Genomic DNA, 20,798 nt, shown 5'->3' on the forward strand with positions numbered 1-20,798 from the left:
CTTCCTGTCACCTGAGAGCCCCAAGCAGAGCCAGCCGCAGCTTCTCCGGCCGCAAGTGTTCTGGGTTCACCGTGTCCACGTAGTTGGTGTCCTGGTAGCGTAGGAAGGTGGCTGCCTGGCCCGAGGGGTCAATGACGAGAGGCCACCTGGGGACGGCCCGCAGGTCACTACCGACTGCACCAAGCCCCGGGCTCGCCCCGTGCTCGGCCCCGGAGCACTGACCGGCCATCGGCGCGGATGCGGTCGCCCACGTCCTTCATCAGCACGTCATGCAGCTCGATCACCTGGCATTTAAGCCCAGGAGCCTCCTCCTCTGCGGGGACGATAGGGTAGGGCCACCAGAGGGCTCGCGCCCCGCCCCGTGCCCCGCGCCCCGTCCCTCCCAGCTTGAGCCCTGCCTACCCTCCGTGCTCCGCTCCCGCAGCTCCAGCCGGGCCAGGGCCAGCGCTTCCTCGGCTCTCTGAGCCTCTTGCCGCAGCCTGTCCACTTGGGCCTCTGCGTCTCTGATGGCCTGGAGGAGGGGGCCACACTGACCACCACCCTCTCTGCCCACACGCCCTGTTCAGACCCCCAACCCGGCCGGCTCCCCGGCTCCCGCCTCCACCCTAAAGAGACCACCTCCAGGAGGTGAAGCCCATGTTTTGAGGGAAACAGGCCCAGTGACCCCAGGCCTGGGAGGGGGGCATCCTGGGCTGCTGCAGAGCAGGAAGGGGTGCCCAGAAAGAAGACAGTGCGCCAGCTGCTTCTGAGCCAGAGTTGGCAGTGGCACCCACCTGCAGGGTGAGCTCCGCTTTGTCCAGGTGCTTCTGCTCACACTTGTCGTGCTCCATCGTCCTCCTGTTGAGCTCGCAGTAGGCCTGCTGCAGCTGGGTGCCGGGGCTTCCCCAGGGTCACGCCCTCCGCCGGCCACCCTGCCCTGCCCCGCGGCCCCCCCCAGGGGCTCCTTCCACCAGCCCCTCCAACAGCTCCTCCTGCAACGGCTCTCACCTCCTTGTGGCACTGCTGCTTTTGCTTTGCCAGCTCTTGCATCCTGAGCTTCAGGCTGGGGTGGCAGAGTGAAGCAGTTCAGTGGCCTTGGCACCCCTCTGCCCCCAATTGCCCTTGCCGCCTCCTCACCGCTGGGCCTCGGCCTCCTGGTGCCGCTGGGCGTCCTGCTCCCGGCGCTGCCTCTCGGCCTCCATGTTCCCCAACATGGCCTCGGTGAGGCAGAGGTCCCAGGACTGCAGCACGCTGACCACCGCATTCAGAGAGGCCACCTGAGGACAGGAGACAGTGGCAGTATTTTCCTCAGTCTAGGACACAGGTGCCATCCCTTCCCCAATTTTAGAGTAAAGGGTACAGAAAGGTGGTGGTACTCAGCTGTCCACAGTGGGGTCCAGAAGCACAGACAACTGCCCAGAGTCAAGCAGGCTCCCTGCCGTGGCCCCCCTCCCTGGGGCTCCCAGCACTCGGAGGGGTATTCAGCTTCTCTGCTTCCTGGGCAAGGGGCCCCTGTACCATGTGCACCTGTGCCCACCAGCAGGTCCTTTCTCTTTCCCTGGGGCCATTTCCCTTGTGTGCCCAGGCCGAAGCCCTTAACAGGGACAGGCCTGCTCCTCTTAAGGCAGACCCACCCCCCCAGAGGTAGAAAGGGGCATCGGCGGCTGGTTCAGAACCCCAGACACCCGCAGCCAGTCTCCTGACTCCCTGGGCCTCTCCCCTGGCCTGTAAAGCAGGTGTGAGTCTCCTACAGTTGTAGTGAGGAGTGAAAACGTAGCATCCAGACCCGGCAGCCTGCAGAGCCTGTATGGCACCCAGCAGTGCATGGGGCGCCCTCTCTGCAGCACCTGCTGCCTTTCCAACCCTAGGCTCCAGCCTCCCCTCTCTGGGGGCTGGCTGGCTCCCCCTGGACCAGGAAGCTAAATCTCCAGGCTTCAGCAGTTTCCCCTCTACACACATGCCCTGCTCTAGGGCAGCTCATAGACAGCCACAGGACCATGTACGAGGGTGGGGTTTTGGAGGGGCTGGAGAGGGCAGGCCAGCTGGGAACTGGGCCTGGTAGGCAGGAGGACTGAGGGGCCATGTGTGGCCTGGCTGGGAAAAAGAAATGCAGGTAGAGGGGTGGACGGCATGAAGCTGTGGACCAAAGTAAAGGACGGAGGAGGGCACGGAGGTACTGACTAGTGGACAGGTAGACAGGGGTTGGGGGCAGACAACCAGAAATGAAGGAGAGAGTGCTCTGTGGTTCGGGTGACACTGCAGAGAAATGAACCAAGAAGCAAAGGCAGCGACGGTGGTACTGATGGCCGGTGTGCGGATGGGGTAGAACTGGACCCTTGAGCCTGCGAGTGGTGGGCAGAGGGCAGGGGCCGTCCATGGGTGAGGGACACGCAGTAGGGGGCTGCTGCCAGAGTGGGGGCTGTGCAGAGCAGAGCCGGCCTGGGGAAGAGGGAAGCGCTCAGCAGCAACTCTGTGCCAGGCCAAGGTGGGGAAGAGGCAGAGATCCCAGTGGACTCTGTGCAGAGAGGGGAAGAATTCCTGGGATGTGCTGCAGGAAAAGTGCAGAGAAAAAAACAGAGTGGCGTAGGAAGTGGGATGGTAAAAGTTACAAGGTGCGGCGTGGCCCCTGGGGGCAGTTATCCCAAAGCCTTGGCTGCCGAGCTGGCCACAGGAAAGCCAGGGTCAACCAGCTCCCACAGGGCCCTGCACAGTACATCCCAAAACCCCCTCGCTCACTGCTGCACCCTGCTGCAGCTGTGCCAGCCTCTGTCATGACCTGGGGCGTGCCAGCGGGCCCCCCTCACAGCTTTACACCGGCCCGCCCAGACATTCCCAGCCTTCGCTCCTACACCTGCTTCAAGGTTTTCCTTGTACGTCACCTCGGGGAGGCCCACCTTGGCCTCCTTTCTTCAAGTCACAACCCCAGCCCTGCCCACCCCAGGACTGCAGGCCCCTTTCCTACCCTACAGTTTCCATTCTCCATAGCACTTACACACTCCTGATGGGGCGTGCGATTGGCTGTTCATCTGCCACTACAGAGTTGGCTCAGAGAGGCAGAGACCTTGTTCTAGTGCAGGGCGCACCCCAAGCACCTGGGGTGCCTGGCACAAATATGTTCTCAGCCCAATGACTGGGTTAATTAATGAGTAAATTAAACTAATGGGTTAACATCAGCTCATTATATTGACAAACAAATGGATAAATAGTTGTAAGATAAAGAGACAGGGTTTCAGTTTGCTAAAGTTGTCAGAATGCAATATGCCCACAATGGATTCTCTTATAGGGGATTTGTTAAGTTACAAGTTATAATTCTAAGCCTATGAAAATGTCCAAATTAAGGCACCAACAAGAGGATTCCTTGTTGAGGTCGATCGCGTCCAGGGTTTCTCTGTCACATGAAAAGGCACAGGGTGACGTCTGCTGTCCTTTTCTCCTTGCTTCTGGGTTCCGATGGCTCTCTCAGCTCCTCCTACATCTGCAGACATCTGGGTCTTGGTTCCATCCCTCTGCTCTCTGTCTCAGCTCTGAGTTCTCTCTTCTCCATGAGCTCTTTTAAGGACTCCAGTGAACTAATTAGAACCACCTTGATGGGTCACATCTCCAAGGAAATAATCTAATCAAAAGTTTCCACCCATAATTGGGTGGGTCACATCTCCATGGAGGCAGCCTAATAAAAAAGGCCCACTTAGCAGTAGGTCTGCCTTCGCAAGATTAGATTAAAATAACACAGCTTTTCTGGGGTATATAACAGCTTCAAACCAGCACAGACTGGATAGATGGACATAGATGGATTCTCTGAACAGAGAAATACATAAATGGATGGATAAGTGAATGAATGTACGATGATTGAATGAAATGGTGGAAAGTGAATGCATGAATCTAAGCCTCACTTTGGATGGGGCCAAAGGTCTGCATCCTCGGAGTAGAGATGTCCCAGAGTTAGACTGCCCTCCCAAGGACTACAGCTCTGTTTCAAATCATCTCAGCTCCTGAAGTTGATGGGGTGATTTCACACTGCTAGTACCCTCTGCTGCATGGCAAAAGTGCCTTGGAGAAGGAAGGTAATATCTTCCTAGGCCTAAAATAATTTCCACATATCAAACATATGTCACGCAACAAAATGAGAAAAGACAAGGTAATATAAATGAAAACCAGCAGAAACTACAGCTAATAGAAACAGATCCACAAGGATCTAGGTATTGCACTTATCAGCTACAGACTTTAAAATAACTATATTTACTATGTTCAAAAAGATAAAAGACCAGACAGAATTTTGGTAGAGAAATGGCATATACTTAAAAAGAACCAAACGGAGATCTGGGAAATGAAAAAAAAATCACCAAAAGTAAGACAAAATGCATGGATTTAACAACAAATTAGATACTGCTGAAGAAGAAATTAGCAAACTGGAAGATGGACCAGAAAACAATATTCAGGATAAACACAAGGATACAAAGGTATGGAAAATATAGACAGGAGAGTAAAGGACTATGGTAGTTAGGTACGCCGATCATTAACTATTTCCATCCCTCCACCTTTGAGGACAGGCTGGGATTACACTTCTTGACCCAGTTGTGCTTGGGTGAGTCAAGTGGCTGGTTCTGGCCAGTGAGTTTGGGTTGTGAGCAGAAGTAATGGGTGCAAGATCCCCTAGAGCTCTTCTTCTGCTCTGGTGCAGAGATCAGCAGTATTCAAGAGGGCAGCTGCTATGTCAGTCCAGGCCTGTGAGAGCAGGAACTCTCTGCTAACCCACAGCAGACAGGTAGCAGAAGCAATAAATTAACTCATTTTAAGCCATTGGTATTTGGAGACTGCTTCTTGCCACAGCATATCCTTGTCTATCCTGATACAGAAATAAATGAAACTATAGTGGGAAGCAACCCAAGTGTCCATCATCTGATAAATGGATAAACAAAATGTGGTACATGCACACAATGGAATATTGTTCGGCCATGAGACAGAAAGAGTACTGATACATGTGACAACATAGAGGAACCTTGAGGACATGATGTTGAGTGAAATAAACCAGCCACCAAAAGGCAAATATTGTATGATCTCACTGATATAAAGTAATTAGAACAAGCCAGTTCATAGACTCAGAGACTAGAATAAAAGTTACCAGGGGTCGAGGTGGGGGATAGGGACTTGGAAGATAATTCCTTAATTGTTCGGAGTTCCTATTTAGGATGATGGAAAAGTTTTGGTAATAGATGATGGTGGTGGTGGTACAACCTTGTGAATGTAACTAACACAAGTTAAATGTATATTTGAATGTGATTCAAAGAGGAAATTTGGGGTCATTTATATGTTACTAGAATCAACATATTTTAACAAAGAATGATATAAAACACTGACCCCTAAATTGAACCATGGACTATAGTTAATAGTAAATTATTAAAAATGCTCTTCCATGAATTGTAACAAATGAGTCACACTAATGCAAGGTGCTAATAATGGGGTGGTGTTTGGAACTCCATATTTTATGCATGATTTCTCTATAAAGGTAGAACTTCTCCAATAAAAAAAAAGGAGCCTATCATGAGAAGGACTAGCATATACATATTTGGAGAGAGAGAATAAGGACAGAAGTAAGGAAAAGATAATGAATGGGAACTTTCCAAACCATCTCTTAATGAAAAACATTCTCTGCGGAAAGAACTTCTCTGGCTGGTACAGGACTTCTTATAGAGCTATACTGTAACCCATACCAGCTGCTCCCTGGTGTGACACAGGATGGACAAACAGACCTTGGAGTAGAATAGAGACACACACATGGCAACAGGACTGATGATCAGTGGGGGCATGACAGAGCAATGGGGAGCACAGCCTATGATGAGAATGTTATCAGGACAATTGTACACCCATATAAAAATAAACAGCATAAACAGCTCACTTGACACAGGCAAAAACAATGCAAAAGTAAATTTTGATGTATATTTGAAAGATGCACCAGGCTATGTAAGAAAATAGCTTTAAGTCCTTGGCGTGTGAAGAGACTTCTTAAACTGATATCAAAAGCAAAATCCATAAGGGTATGATTGATAAATTTTACCATAATAAAACAGATATTTGTCTGCCAAAAGACACCATTAAGAGAGTGAAAAGACCAGATGGGGAGAAGATATCCGCCATGCATGAAAATTATAAAGGGCTTGGTCTAGAATATATAAAGATCTGCTACAAATCAATAGGGAAAAAATCAGACAACCCAAGATAAAAGTGGCCACTAAACTTGAATAGGCAGTTTGTAAAAGGAGATATCTAAATGGCCAATAAATGTTGACAGGGTTTTCAAGGTGTCCTTGGGTTCAACCTGTTTGGTGTTTACTCAGCTTCTTGATTCTGTAGGTTTATTTGAATGTGGTTCCACCAGATTTGGTAAGTTTCCAGCCATTATTTCTTCAAATGCCTTTTTGGCTCCACATTCATTCTCTCTTCCTGTTGGGATTTTGATGATTCGAGTGTCAGATCTTTTTTACTGTTCCACAGGTGCCTGTGGCCCAATCCATTTCTTTTCAGTCTATTTTCTTCCTGTGTTCGGATGGGGTCATGTCTAGTGTTTCCACTTCAAGTTCAGTGCTTTTCTCTCTCATTGTCATTCTGCCACTGAGGCCACCCAGTGAAGTTTTGTTTTTGTCTTTTTTTAACTTTTTTTTCGTATAGTATAACATATATACAAAGGAAAAAAATAAAAAAGCAATAGTTTTCAAAGCACTCTTCAACAAGTGGTTACAGGACAGATCCCAGAGTTTGTCATGGGCTACCATACCATCCTCTCAGATTTTTCCTTCTAGTTACTCCAGAATATAGGAGGCTAGAGGGCTTCAATATATATTTTTATCATCATAATCGACTTTTCTTCCTTCTTTTTTTTTGTGAAAAATAACATGTAAATAACAGAAAAGCTGTAAATTTCAAAGCACAGCACCACAATTAGTTAAAGAATATATTTCAGACTTTGGTATGGGTTACCAAATGTCCCCGATGTAAGATTCTTGGTTGGCAATTGTTTTCTGTCATCGTGTTAAATATTTCGTCCCACTGCCTTCTTGCTTCCATGGTTTCTGAGGAGAAATTGGTGTTTGATCTTATTGAAACTCCTTTGTATATAACACGTTTAGTTAAAGAATATATTTCAGACTTTGGTATGGGTTACAATTTCACAATTTTAGGTTTTTCCTTCTATCTGCTCTAAGATACTGGAGACTAAAAGAGATATCAATTTAATGATTCAGCATTCATATTTGTTTTTTGTTATATCCTATCTTCTCTGTATAACTCCACCATCACCTCTGATCTTTCCATACCTCTCTTTTGGGGTGTTTGGGCTATGACCATTCTAAATTTTTCATGTTGTAAGGGTTTGTCGCTAATACAGACTAATGGAACTAACTGATGTTCTGGAGAGGCTGGTCTAGGTCTCCAGTGAAGTTTTTTCATTATTGTTTTGGTTATTTTATTTTTCTGTTGTAATATTTCCACATGGGTCCCCTTTATATCTTATTTCTTTGCTAAGATTTTCTATTTTTCCCCTATCTGCTTCAAATGCATTTTTATGATGGTTGCTTTAGGGTCCTTGTCAGAGAATTCCAGCACAAGTCTTCACTCAGCGTTGGTATCTGTTGGTTGTCTTTTTCCACTTGACTTGAGGTTTTACTGGTTCTTGAGATGATGAGCGAGGTCTGATTGTATCTGGGTATTTGGGGTATTGTCGTGAGATTCTGCAACCTAGTTAATCTTTTTTTTCCAGCAGTCACCCTGGCTTGGTGTATTTCGGTCCCAGTGAAGTGGATGTTCAGAGCAGCCTTTAGTCTAGAACTAAACTTTTTCACCACCAGAGGCGCCACCCTTCTGAAAACTCTACTCACCAGGTTTCCACTCTAGCTGGTTGAACAGGAGCTGTTCTGGCCCAGTGTGAATTCCAAGGATTTCCCCTCTAGCCATTGCCGACGGCTCTTCCCGCCAGCCTTGGCACGTTTCCTTGCACACATTGTGCTCAGCAAGACCCTCCTGCGGGCGCCTCCCTGACCCTCTTCTCCATGACACACTTGTTCGGCAGCCATTCTGATGTGATTTTGTTGTAGATCTTTCTGTTTTATGTGTCCTTGTCAAATAACATGGTGTTGGGTGGTGCAACGGTGGTTCAGGGGCCAAATTCTCGCCTGCCATGCTGGAGACCCGGGTTCGATTCCCGGAGGCTGCCCATGTAAAAAAAATAATAAAAATATGATGTTATTTTCTGTGACTGTCGTTTTGATTTCCTCACGTGGTATCTTGAAGTAGCTCATCCCCTCCTCGCTGTGCGCCTGTTGGATCTGCACAGAGTGGGTGCTTGCCTGGGTGCCTGTGCATCCGCCTTGCCTACCTGTCTCCTCCACACCCGCCTTTTCGGGGGTCTGGTGAGAACTGTGACTTACACCCTGGATATATGTGGATTTCATTGCACGTGCTGCCTGGCTGTTTTCCACAACGAATGCCCTGTCTACAGCAGAAGTGCAACAGGATTTCACGATTTCTGCTTCTCCACACATAACTCAGCTCTCTGTATTTTTTACCGGTAGCATGAAAGTAATAAGCGAAATATCAGCGTTTCGATTTCAGTTTCTTGATGATTAAAGAGTATGTCTTTGGCCCTGGCAGAGGAACTGAGGTCAATATCGAATCTGAAGTATTTAAAGTGGATACAAAACTGTGTCAGCAATGCAGACAATTAAGTGCATTGTCGTGGGTGACGGTGCTGTGGGTAAAACATGTCTCCTGATACCCTCCACAACCAACACATTGCCATCTGAACACGGACCAACTGTTCTGACAACTCTGCAGTCACAGTTATGATTGGTGGAGAGCCGTAGACCCTTGGACTTTTTGATACCATAGGGTAAGAGGATTATGACAGGTTACGACCACTGAGTGATCCACAAACAGATGTATTTCTAGTCTGTTTTTCAGTGGGCTCTCTGTCCTCATTTGAAAATGTGAAAGGAAAGTGGGTACCTGAGATAACTCATCACTGTCCAAAGACTCCTTCCTTGCTTGTTGGGACCCAAACTGATCTCAGAGATGACCCCTCTACTATTGAGAAACTTGCCAAGAACAAACAGAAACCTGTCACTCCGGAGACTGCTGAGAAGCTGCCCGTGACCTGAAGGCTGTCGAATATGTGGAGTGTTCTGCCCTCACGCAGAAACGGCTAAAGAATGGATCTGATGAAGCAATATTGGCTGCCCTGGAGCCTCGAGAACCAAAGAAGAGCCGCAGGTGTGCGCTGCTGTGACCATCTCTCCAGGGCCCTTTCTGCACAGCTGGTGTGGGCATTATACTAAAAGCAATGTTGAAATCAAACTAAAGATTAAAATTAAAATTTGTTTTTGCAATAATGAAAAATGCCCTGCCCCTACCCAAGAGAGGTGTGTTAAAATTGTCTGCTGTGATTGTGGGGTCATTGATTTCTCATCAATTTCTCCTTGTTGTCAAGTTTGTCTTTATTTGTTATTGCTTCATATGGCCATATGTTCATGGGTATATTCAAATTTAAAATTGTTAAATGATCCTGGTAAATTAAACTCTCAGAATTATGAAGGGACCATATTTATCTCTAGTAATTTTGTTCTAGTTTGCTAGCTGCCAGAATGCAATATAATAGAAACGGAATGGTTTTTAAAGGGGGGAATTTAATCAGTTGCAAGTTTATAGTTCTAAGACCGAGAAAAATGTCCCAATTAAAACAAGTCTATAGAAATGTCCAATCTAAGGCACCCAGGGAGATACCTTGGTTCAAGAAGGCTGATGAAGTTCAGGGTTTCTCTCTCAAGTGAGAAGGCACATGGAAAACACACTCAGGGTTCCTCTCTCATCTGGAAAGGCACATGATGAACACGGCATCATCTGCAAGCTTTCTCTCCTGGCATTTTCCTCCTACATCTCCAAAGGTTGTTGGCTGGTGGACTCTGCTTCTCATGCCTATGTCATTCTCTGCTGTCTCAGAATCTCCTTTTCTCTGAAACGTTTCCTCTTTTATAGGATTCTAGCAAACTAATGTCTCCACCTAATCCAGTTTAACAACCACTCTTGATTGAGTCACATCTCCAGGGAGATGATATAATTACGGTTTCAAACATACAATACAGAATAGGGATTAGAAGAAACAGCTTTCTTTACAAAATGGGATTAGGATTAAAACATGGCTTTTCTAGGGTACATACATCTTTTCAAACCAGCATAGATGTTTCTTGCCTTAGAAGTCTATTTCACCTGATACTAGAAGAGCTACACAAGTTTTCTTTGGGTTATTGCTTGCATTGTATATCTTTCTCTATTATTTTACTTTCAAGCATTCTGTGTCTTTATATTTGAGGTGTCTTTTATAAACAAAATTGTAGTTGGTATTTTAAACTAATCTGACAATCTTCATCCCTTAGTGGACCACTTATTCCACATGTGTAAAATGAGATGAATAAAATATTTAGTACATATCACCTTATTTTATGCCTTTTAATTGTTCTACATGTTTCCTTTACTCCCCTTGTGGCCTTCTTTTGGAGTGATTATTTGTATTAGGCATAGAATTCTAGGTTGGTAGTTACATATTTTCAAAATGTTGAAACTATTATGTTTTCTGGGGGCCCCAGTTGCTGTTGAGAAGTCAGGTGCAGTCTACCTGCTGCTTGTTTGGGGGTCACCTGCCCCCCGCCCCCGCGCCCCGTAGTGGCTGGGACCTTTGGCACGATGTGGAATAGAAGTGAAAGTGGATATCTTCGTCTGATTCTTGACCTCAGGAGAAATAGTTATAAGACGTCCCATTAAGTATAATGTTAACTGTTGAAATCTTTTTGTGGACACTTGTTGGGGATTGAATTATTTTCCCCACCAAAGGCGTCTTCAGGTCCCAAGCCCTGGTCCTATGGGTGTGGACCCACTGTAAACGGGACTTCTTTAAAGATGCGCGACCTGACTGAATCAGACGGGGCTCTACCTTCAGGGACAGAGTGAGAGTCAGACGGACAGAGATGCCCCCAGGGCCAGCCGGAAGCCAGAAGTCTAGGAAGTCCCGGCAGCCGGAAGCCGGAAGTCAGGGAAATTCAGAAGAGAAGGGTCTGCGAGCGGAGCGCATGCGCACAGTCAGGAGGCGGAAAGACCGAGAAGCCCCAGCGAGCAGCTGCCAGCCTTCCAGCCTCTGAAACCTGAGCCACAAATCCCTGCTGTTTCAGCCAGCCCAGTGCATGCCGTCTGTTTTAGCAGCCAGGAAATGAAAACAACACTCAAAATCAAAGCCATTGCTATCTATTCCTGTTTGCTGAGAACTTTATCATGAAAGTGTCGAATTCTGTCAGTTTTTTCTGCATATATTTAGATGATCATATTTTTTTCTCCTTTACTCTATTAATGTTGTCAATACATGGATTGATTTTTTTTTTTAATTTAATGTTAACCTTGCATTCCTGGAACAAACCCAAGTTGTTACAATGTTTTAACCTTTTTAAATTGTTGCAACATTTTGTGTCCTAACATTTTATTTAGTATTTTCCGTCTGTGTTCGCAAGGGAGGTTGGCAGGTGATTTTTTTCTTTATTGTAATATTCTTGTCATGTTTGGGTATCAGAGCTATACCACCACGGTAAAATTAAATTGAAAGTGTCCTCCCTTTTTCTGTTCTAAGATTTTGTATAAAGTTAGTACTCTTTCTTAATTGTTTGGTAGGATTCACCATGGGAAGGTATTCAACTATGGATTCCATTTCATTCATAGAATTTCTTTTCCTTGCAAAATTTTAGTAAGCCTGTTTTTCTAGGAACTTTTCCATTTATCTCAGTTTTCAAAACCATTATCATCAGCTGTTCACAGCATCCTTGCTATGTTTTAAGTGCTGCTTCATATCTAGTGATGGGTTCCTTTGCACTCTAGATATTGGTAATTTGTACCTTTTTTTTCTTGACCAATCTTGGTGAAAATGTGGCTATTTTATTATTGATTTCAACTTTTGTTTGAGTTCCTCTTTTGCATACTGGTTTTCTGTTTATTTTTTTCTTCATGATTTCCATCCTATTTTCTTTGGGCTTAATTCTCAAAGTTTTTACAACTTCTTGACTTGGATGCTCACATGACTTGTTTTTAGCCCTTCTTTTTTTTGAAATTCCTACCATTTATTCATAATGTGATTCTATTTTTTATACGTAGTTGTATAATCATCATGATCATCTCTTAGAACTTTTGCATCAGGTCAGAAAAAGCAATAAAAAGAAAACGGAAAAGAAATCACACATACCATACCCCTTATCCCTCCCTTTCATTGATCACTAGCATTTCAATCTACTAAATTTATTTTAATATTAGTTCTCCCTATTATTTATTTATTTTTAATCCATACCTTTTACTCGTCTGTTGACAAGGTAGATAAAAGCAGTATCAGACACAAGGTTTTCACAATCACACAGTCACACTGCGAAAGCTATATCATTGTACAATCATCTTCAGGAGACTTGGCTACTGGAACACAGCTCTACATTTTCAGGCAGTTCCTTCCAGCCTCTCCATTATACCTTAAGTAAAAAGGTGATATCTATTTAATGTGTAAGAATAACCTCCAGGATAACTTCTTGACTCTGTTTGAAATCTCTCAGCCATTGACACTTCTTCTCCCTTCCAGTCGAGAAGGTTTTCTCAATCCCTTGATGCCGAGTCCCAGCTCATTCTAGGACTTCTGTCCCACGTTGCCAGGAAGGTCCACACCCCTGGGAGTCATGTCCCAAGTAGAGAGGGGGAGGGCAATGAGTTTGCTTGTCATGCTGTCAGCCCTTCTTTTTAAAGTATATGCATTTTCAGGTCATATATTTTCACACAATCATACATCTGGGATATGCATTCCATATTTTGATGTCATAATTCCATTTCAAAATATTTTCAGTTTCTATTGTGGTTCTTCTTTGACTCGTTTTTGCTTAATTTCTAAACATTTGGATTTTTCTTATTATCTTTTTGTTATGTATTGCTAACTTTGCTCAATTAAAGTTAGAGAATATAGACTACTGTAGTAAACCTCTGAAATTTCATGATATGTGGTTTATGTCTTAGCATGTGGTCCGTTCTGGTGAATGTTCCGGGTTCACTTTGGGGAAAAAAGTGTTTTCTGCAGTTGCTGAAATCACTGCTCTATGTCCATTAGGGTCACCCTGTGCAAACAGACCAACTGGTGATCCAGATTTTAAAATGCCAGTAGATGGTATATCCAAGAAAAGAGATTTCTTAATGGTGTCTTTTGAAGCACAGAAATGTTTTCTGTTGATGAAATCTGACTTATCATTTTTTTTCCCTTTTGAGTCATTCATACTTTTGGTTCATATCTAACTCTAACTCTATTCTGGGTCCTTTGCATTTCCATATAAATTAATTGAGGAATGTGAGTGAAGGGAATGGGGGGTTCTTTGTACTATTCTTCCAACCTTCTGTAAGTTGAAAATTATTACAAAATAAAAAGTTAAATGAACAAAACAAATTATTGCATTCTTAATTTCAGTTAATAAATTTTTCAGTCCCAGAATTTATAATTGATTTTGACTAGAACCTTGTCAACAAACGAGCAGAACATATGGAATAAAAATAAATAATAGGGGGAACAAATGTTAAAATAAATTTGTTTGAAATGCTAATGAAAGCAAGGGGCAAGGGGTATGGTATGTATAATCTTTTTTTTTTCTGTTTTCGTTTTATTTCTTTTTCTGTTGTCTTTTTCTTTTTCTGAATTGATGCAAATGTTCTAAGAAATGATGAATACGCAACTAAGTGATGATATTGTGAATTACTGATTATATATGCTAATGTTTTAGTTCGTTTGTTAATTTTTTAATTAATAAATAATTTTTTTAAAAAAATGAAAGAGATGGTGCAAAAGCAGGACTTGGGAGTCTACTGGGGACCTGACAATCCTCTAAATCTAAGTGAGAGGGTTTCTGGATGGCAGACAAACCAAAGAGCTGAACTGCAGGCGGCCCACAAAGCAATTGAGCAAGCGAAGGGCCAAAACCTGAATAAACTCACTGCTGGAACAGACAGCAAGTTTGACATCAAAGGCATGACAGAATGGATTGATAACTGGAAAGAAAATGGATGGAAAACAGCTTCCAGAAGAGATGTTGTCAACAGAGCAGATCTTGAGAAGACTGATCAAGCTTCCTGAGGAATGGACATTCAGTGGCAATATGTTCTGCTCATCGTGGCATCAGAGGCAATGAGGAAGCTGACAGATTGGCCGTGGAAAATCTAAAACATAAGACAGTTTTCAGAATAGGAGTTACCTGCCCTCTTGGAGCTCTAACTGCTGATGCCCACCCGATTCCAAACATTTCTCTGCATCCTCCATGAGCATCTCCATGCAGAACTTGGCTCCTCACCCTTGTTTTTACCTTTTTCTATCACTAATATAATTCTTTGTCAAGTACAATTTGTAATAAAAGCAGGCTTCCTACTTAAAAAACAACAACAAAAAAAAACAGTGTGCTCAGTGGCTGATGGACAGAAAGGATGACACTGAGCACGGTTTCACTACAAATATCCAGAGAGATGGAGAGACAGGTGCCTGCCGGCCTGGTGCGGTACTGGGGACTGACTGCACACAGGCCTGAGGGATGTTTTGGGGGTGATGAAAATGTTTGAAAACTGGATCAGGTGAGGGTACACAGCTTTATAAACTTACTAAATGCTCCTTTGAAATGTACACTTTAAAAAAATCACAGTTCCCAGTAAACTGACACAGAGTGTTCCTTTTTAACACTATATAAAATAGTGTCAAAATCTTGCAATTGATGGCATCTTAGATGCAATGAAGTTCAGTAGTTAGGCCTTAATTTTTGGCTAAACCGACATTCTGTGTTTGCCTGATTGTGTCTAGGAAAACTATTCATTTCTGAGTCACGTATTATGTTTTGAATTCATTTCCTTCTCGTATAACTTTTCGTTTCACGAGGAGTTAATACTTTTCCTTGTCCTTAGTTTCCTGCCTATCACTGCATTTTTCCATGTATCGGAAAATAACCAGACACATCATTGGGACTGTCGACCTCCGGTCTGTCATGGAAAAGCCCCCTGGAATAAAGGGGCAGGGCCTGTCCGAGGCCTGGCGCTCAGCGGCTGTCCTGGAGTTGTCATTGTGCCCAGCCTCGTGCTGGGACCCTGTGTTCTGAGTTCCAGATCTTCACTTTCTGCTTTTCTCCCTCATCCTCCCTTATCCTAAGAAAGTCTAAAAAGGAGGAAGCAATGTTTTTGTTTTTTATTTTAACAGTTGTTCCCCCTATTATTTATCTTTATTCCATATGTTCTACTCATCTGTTGATAGGGTAGATAAAAGGAGCATCAGACACAAGGTTTTCACAATCACACAGTCACACTGTGAAAGCTATATCAATATACAATCATCTTCAAGAAACATGGCTACTGGAACACAGCTCCACATTTTCAGGCAGTTCCCTCCAGCCTCTCCATTACATCTTGAATAACAAGGAAGGCAATATCTACTTAATGCATAAGAATAATCTCCAGGATAACCTCTCGACGCTGTCTGGAATCTCTCAGCCATTGACACTTTGTCTCATTTCAATCCTCCCCCTTTTGGTCGAGAAGGTTTTCTCAATCCCTTGATGCTGAGTCTCAGCTCATTCTAGGATTTCTGTCCCACGTTGCCAGGAAGGTCCACAGCCCTGGGATTCATTTCCCACGTAGACAGGGGGAGGGTGGTGAGACTGCTCGTCATGTTGGCTGGAGGGAGAGGCCACATCTGAGCAACAAAAGAGGCTCGCTTGGGGTGACTCTTAGGCCTAACTTTAAGTAGACTTGACCTATCCTTTGTGGGGTTATGTTTCATATGAACAAACCCCAAGACTGGGGGCTCAGCCTACAGCTTTGGTTGTCCACACTGCTTATGAGAATATCAAGAATTCAGCTTGGGGAGGTTGATTTTCCCCCGTTCCCACCACTCCCCGAAGGGGACTTTGCAGATACTTTTCCGCTCACTGATGAGGAAGTAATGTTTTTGAAATTATGTCTGAAAATATCTCCATTTTATATACACACTTGATGGTTTAGCTGGAAAGCATTTTTTTCTCAAAATATCGAAGGCCTTGGCTGGTCCACTGAGGCAGCCCCAGGGCCGCCGGGCAGCCGGCATTCAGGGTCCCGCTTTTCTGCATGGGACCTGCCTTTGTTTTTTTGTTTTGCTTTGCTGGAAGCCCTCTAGGGTCTCCGCATAGCACTGTCTGTGTTCCGTGGCTACCTGGTCACAGTTCTTGCTGCAACCTTCACTTCACTGGGTTTTGGGCACTTACAACTCAGACACTCGCTCTGCAACTCTGGGAAACGTTCTTGAACAACTTCGTTATTAGCTTCTTTCACCATTCCCCCCCCCACCCCGTTCTGTCTTTCTGAAACCGCTGGATTGAAAAATCTATTTTTTTAATTTGTTTCCCGTTGTCTGTTGTGGTGGTGTGAAGCTGTATGCGCCCCGAAAAGCATGCTCTTAGAGCTAATCCATCCCTGTGGGTGTGACCCCACTGAGGAGGGCTTTTTGAGGAGGCTGCTTCAGTGAAGGGGTGGCCCACCTCCTCCAGGATGGGCCTTAATCCTACTCCTGGAGACCTTTAGAAAGGGGATGAGGAGACAGAAGCCAGAAGCTGAGAGCAAAGTAACCCGGAAGAGACTGGCAGATGCCGCCATGTGCCCTGCCACGTGAGTAGAGGAGGCCAGGATCACCAGCAACCAGCCTTCCAGGAGAGAACATGACCTTGATGGTGCCTTGATTTGGACATTTTTCTCAGCCTCAAGACAGTAAGCTAATAAATTCCCATTGTTAAAAGCCAAACCCCTTGAAAGCCTCCCTGGAGACGTGGGAGATGACTCCCAGGGATGAGTCTGGCCCTGGCACTGTGGGATCAACAATTCCATGCTGATGAAAAGGGGGAGAAGAAGTGAATAAATGAAGTATCAGCGGCAGAGAGAGTTCAAATAGAGTTGAGAGGCTGCTCTGGAGGCTGCTCTTACACAAGCTTCAGTTAGATATTGATATTTACCGTAACTTGCCAACCCCCATCCAAAACCATTCCTACCAATCCTAAAGGACACCTAGGGCCATATATAAATTCTACAAAGGTTCCAGGCACTAGAGTAACCTTCCAGAAACCTACAACCTCCAGATGGGTCCCTGGACCAGATAAGTCCTGAAACCTAGCCCAGCTTCTCCAGAACATCAGATAGTCCCATCTCCCTACCCCATATTAGTGATACACCTTTCCAATATGAAAAATTTAGAAAAGCCATAGCCCAGACACCCCTAACGAGAGGGATGGAAAGATCAAAGGTGATGCTGGAGTTACACAGTGAAAATAGAGTTTAATAAACCAATATGAATGCTGAATCTTAAAACTGATATCTCTTTTAGTCTCCAGTATCTTAGAGCAGCTAGAAGTAAAAACCTAAAATTGTGGAATTGTAACCCATACCAAACTCTGAAATCTGTTCTATAATTGTTGTGGTGTGCTTGAAATTTATAGCTTTCTTGTATTTATGTTATTTTTCACAAAAAAGAAAAAAAAGTTGATTGTGTTGGTAATAAAAATATATATATTCCTAAAAAAAAAGAATGAAAAAAGCTAACCCATTTTACATTATCTGCTTTCAACAGTCGAGCAAACTCAAACATCCATTTATTTATTTGTTTTTGTGGTGGGGGTTCTACTTTCTGTGAGGTTTCCTAATGAATTTTTAATATCCATCATATTTTTAATTTCCTAGAGTTCTAGTGTTCTGTTTGGTTGGCTGCTTTTCTTTCTTTATAGCCTCCTATTCTTGTTCCTGGGATACAAAATCTTCTCTTATCTCTCTGAAGACATGAATTAGATTTTTTTTTCCTTCTGTCCATCGACTTTTTCCCTCCAGGTTCTTTGTCTGCGTGGTGTGCTGAACACACGTGGCGATGTGCAGCTGTCTTTGGCTGGTTGGCACATGGTGGTTGGGGGGTGAGTCTCTGTGGGCCGTGGAGGCGGGCCCTGCATCAGGAGTCTGCTCGGCTGCCAGAACCTGTGGGCCCTCTTTCTGGAGTGGTGAGTTGACCTGAGTGTCTGTGGAGGCCGAACCCCTGCAGCCAGCATTGTGGAGACCAAGAGGAGGAAGGGCCTGAGGTCTCAGTGTGCACACTGTCCCCTAATCCCCATCTTCCAATCCAGAGCTCGACCTCATGTTCTTGGGGCAGGGTCCCTTGGCTTCAAACTCCAGAGAGTAAATTACAGCCCTCTGCTGGGGTGGGAAAGGAGACCAGGCTACCAAACACCCCTGCTTTCTGAAGTGCTCCGAGCCTCCCAGTTCCTGAGCTGTCTGGGCTCCACAGCTAACACAGACCTCAGGTTTTCCTGTGCCTGAGCGAGCCGCCCTCTGGCCTCCTTCGCTGGCCCTGACCTGGAGTCTGAGGCCTTCACTGCCTTCTTTACCTCCCTGCTGATCTCCACAGTCTGTTCCATGGTCCCCTCCTCCCAACCTGATCTGCACCCCCCACCCCAGAACGTTCCAGGTGGACGCTGCGCCTGCCCAGATTTCGTGATGCAATGTGAGGGTTTTCTTTTTAACCTTTACTATGTTATTTGGTAATTTTAATGGCAGTTACAAAGAAAGGAGAGATTCAACACATGGGATTAGTTCAGTCTCCATCCCTCTCCCCTCACACTATATGATTACATCACACCCTGTGTGGTGTGCTCCAAGTCAGACATTTTATATTCACTGTTCACTAATTCTCATTCTTACCGCGCTACTTCAGAGTAGTTATTATTATTTTGGTTTTACAAAGAAAAATCAGACTCAGAGAGGTCAAGCAACTTGCCCATGGCCACACAGCTTAAAATGCCAGCCTGTCTGCTGCCAAAACCTGAGCAACCCATGAAAGCCAGGCAACCTCTGCAAAAAAGGGGAAGGGGCCTTCTTTTCCATTTTCTTTTTGAAGTATTTCCATCTGTCTAAAACACACTCATCTGCTCTTCACAGCACTGCGCTCAGACCACTGGCCTCTGCCTGGCAGAAGCAGACATCAGCAGGGCTCTCTCTTTCTGGAATGTTCTTAGGCTCCCCACCTGCATGCTCCTGCAACCCCTCACCCACATCCCACCAGTCCAGAAGGCCACCCCTCACCTTCGTCCCCTCATCCATCCTGGGCACGTCTGTCCCAGCACTTCTGCAGGAGGATGTCCACCCTGGGCTCCTGGGGGCCTTGCCCATCCCTTCTAAGGGGGACAGGTGCCTTGTCCCCTGGAAGGGGCACTGGCAGCCAGAGGCTCCTGGCTCTTTAAAGACCCCTTGGGTCCAGAGGGCGGAGGCCAGGCCCTGAGGCAGCATCCCCAGGAGGGGGGCCTGAGGGTGCAGTAGGCCAGGCCTGGGGACCCTGCTTGGCCAAGACCTGGACCACTGGGCAGAAGCTGGGGATGGGGGGCGCCCCATAGTTTCCAGGCAGCTTCTCTGCTTCACAGATTAGGGCAGATCCTAGCTAGGGATGGGGGCAGCACATAATGACAGGGAGAGGGGCTGCGGTTCAAATTGAGCTGAGTTAAAGGACGTCAGGATAGGGGACTTTCGCTCACCCACAGGCTCCCACGGGCCAGAGTGAGCACTGCCCAGGCTGCACTGCCCAGTGGGGAGTGTCCAGGGCGCCTGGAAAACCACCGCTGACCCGCAGGCAGACTCCCCACGGGTCTGAGGTGGTTTCAGTGCATGGGGGTAACTGTCAAGTGCCTCACTAAACCCCAGGGCTGGGGAGTGCATCCAACCTTGGGGCTCCATTTCCTGGGGAAACAGGGAGGAGAGTAAGGGGCGCATGGGTGGGTCCCTGCTGCCCTTTCCCAAGGCCTGAAGTGGGAGCCTCAGTTTCCCCAGCCCTGATAGCAATCCTGTTTGCTAAGGTCAGCAGGGGATTTAAAGAGAGACAGAAGAGAGTAGCTCCAAAAATGTTAAGGAGCAACTCCTCAACCGTGGGGGACAGTGGAGGTTTAAACTGAGGGCTTCCAGGAAAGGCCAGGCAGAGGCCTGCCAGGGCCTGGGGGCGTCCGCGGCAGGGGGGGGGGGGTCCCCTGGGCACCTGCTCTGGAGTGTTCCCATCATCGTCATAGATGCGGGGGTCCGCGCCGAGCTGCAGCAGCACCACCACGGCCTCCAGGTGGCCCCCGAAAGCAGCGCGGAACAGAGGCGTCCGCCCGAAGGCGCCCTGCGGAGGGAACCCCTGAGCCCGGGAGGAGGCCCGGCCGCTCGGCTGCCCTCGGCCCCGGGGGCGTCGCCCACCTTGCTGTTGGGGCTGGCGCCCAGCTCGGTCAGCAGCTGGATGGCCAGGGCCTGGCCGCCCGCCGCCGCCTCGGACAGCGGTGTGTTCCCGTGGCTGTCGGCGCCCTCCACCAGGGCCACGCGCCTCTGCAGCCGCCGCGCCTGGCCAGCCTCGTCGCGGCCCACGCCCTCCTGGGTCAGCAGCTCCTCGGCCTGGGCGGGCCGCGGAGGGCGCTCACCTGGGCCCCGGCGCCCCGCAGAAGCCCTGGCCCCTCGCCCCGTCCCCCGCCCGGCTCACCTCCTGCAGCACCGCCCGGATCTCGCCCAGGTTGCCGTCGAATGCGGCCTCTAGCAGGCGCCGGTGCCGCTCCGCCTCCTCCCGGCGCCGTCTCTGTGCTGCTTCCTCCTCCTCGCGCTGCCGCCGTGCCTCCGCTTGCTTCTGGTGCGCCGCGGCCACGAAGGCCTGCGGCCCGGGCCTCTGAGGGCCAGGGGCACGCCACCCGCGCCCTCACCCACCTGAGGTCCCTGCCGGCCCCTCAAGT

General features: G+C 46.7%; 1 protein-coding gene and 1 pseudogene across 3 annotated transcripts in view; one reads left to right on the forward strand and one right to left on the reverse strand.

The window, feature by feature from the left end:
• Positions 1-20,798, reverse strand: part of IQANK1 (IQ motif and ankyrin repeat containing 1) — a 43,280-nt gene that overhangs the window by 646 nt on the left and 21,836 nt on the right. For 2 of the 3 annotated variants that reach the window (XM_077166587.1, XM_077166589.1), the window contains exons 5-13: positions 20,555-20,719; positions 20,278-20,469; positions 20,078-20,203; positions 1,117-1,256; positions 988-1,042; positions 774-866; positions 403-511; positions 223-313; positions 12-146 (exon numbers count right to left, since the gene is read on the reverse strand). In XM_077166587.1, the coding sequence (XP_077022702.1) occupies positions 12-146; positions 223-313; positions 403-511; positions 774-866; positions 988-1,042; positions 1,117-1,256; positions 20,078-20,203; positions 20,278-20,469; positions 20,555-20,719 (1,106 nt within the window). The remainder of the gene's footprint in view (positions 1-11; positions 147-222; positions 314-402; positions 512-773; positions 867-987; positions 1,043-1,116; positions 1,257-20,077; positions 20,204-20,277; positions 20,470-20,554; positions 20,720-20,798) is intronic. The other variant, XM_077166588.1, reaches the window with a different exon arrangement.
• Positions 8,680-9,253, forward strand: LOC143686179 (cell division control protein 42 homolog pseudogene; annotated as a pseudogene).

Source organism: Tamandua tetradactyla, chromosome 6, assembly GCF_023851605.1.
Source record: "Tamandua tetradactyla isolate mTamTet1 chromosome 6, mTamTet1.pri, whole genome shotgun sequence".
Classification (NCBI taxonomy): domain Eukaryota; kingdom Metazoa; phylum Chordata; class Mammalia; order Pilosa; family Myrmecophagidae; genus Tamandua; species Tamandua tetradactyla.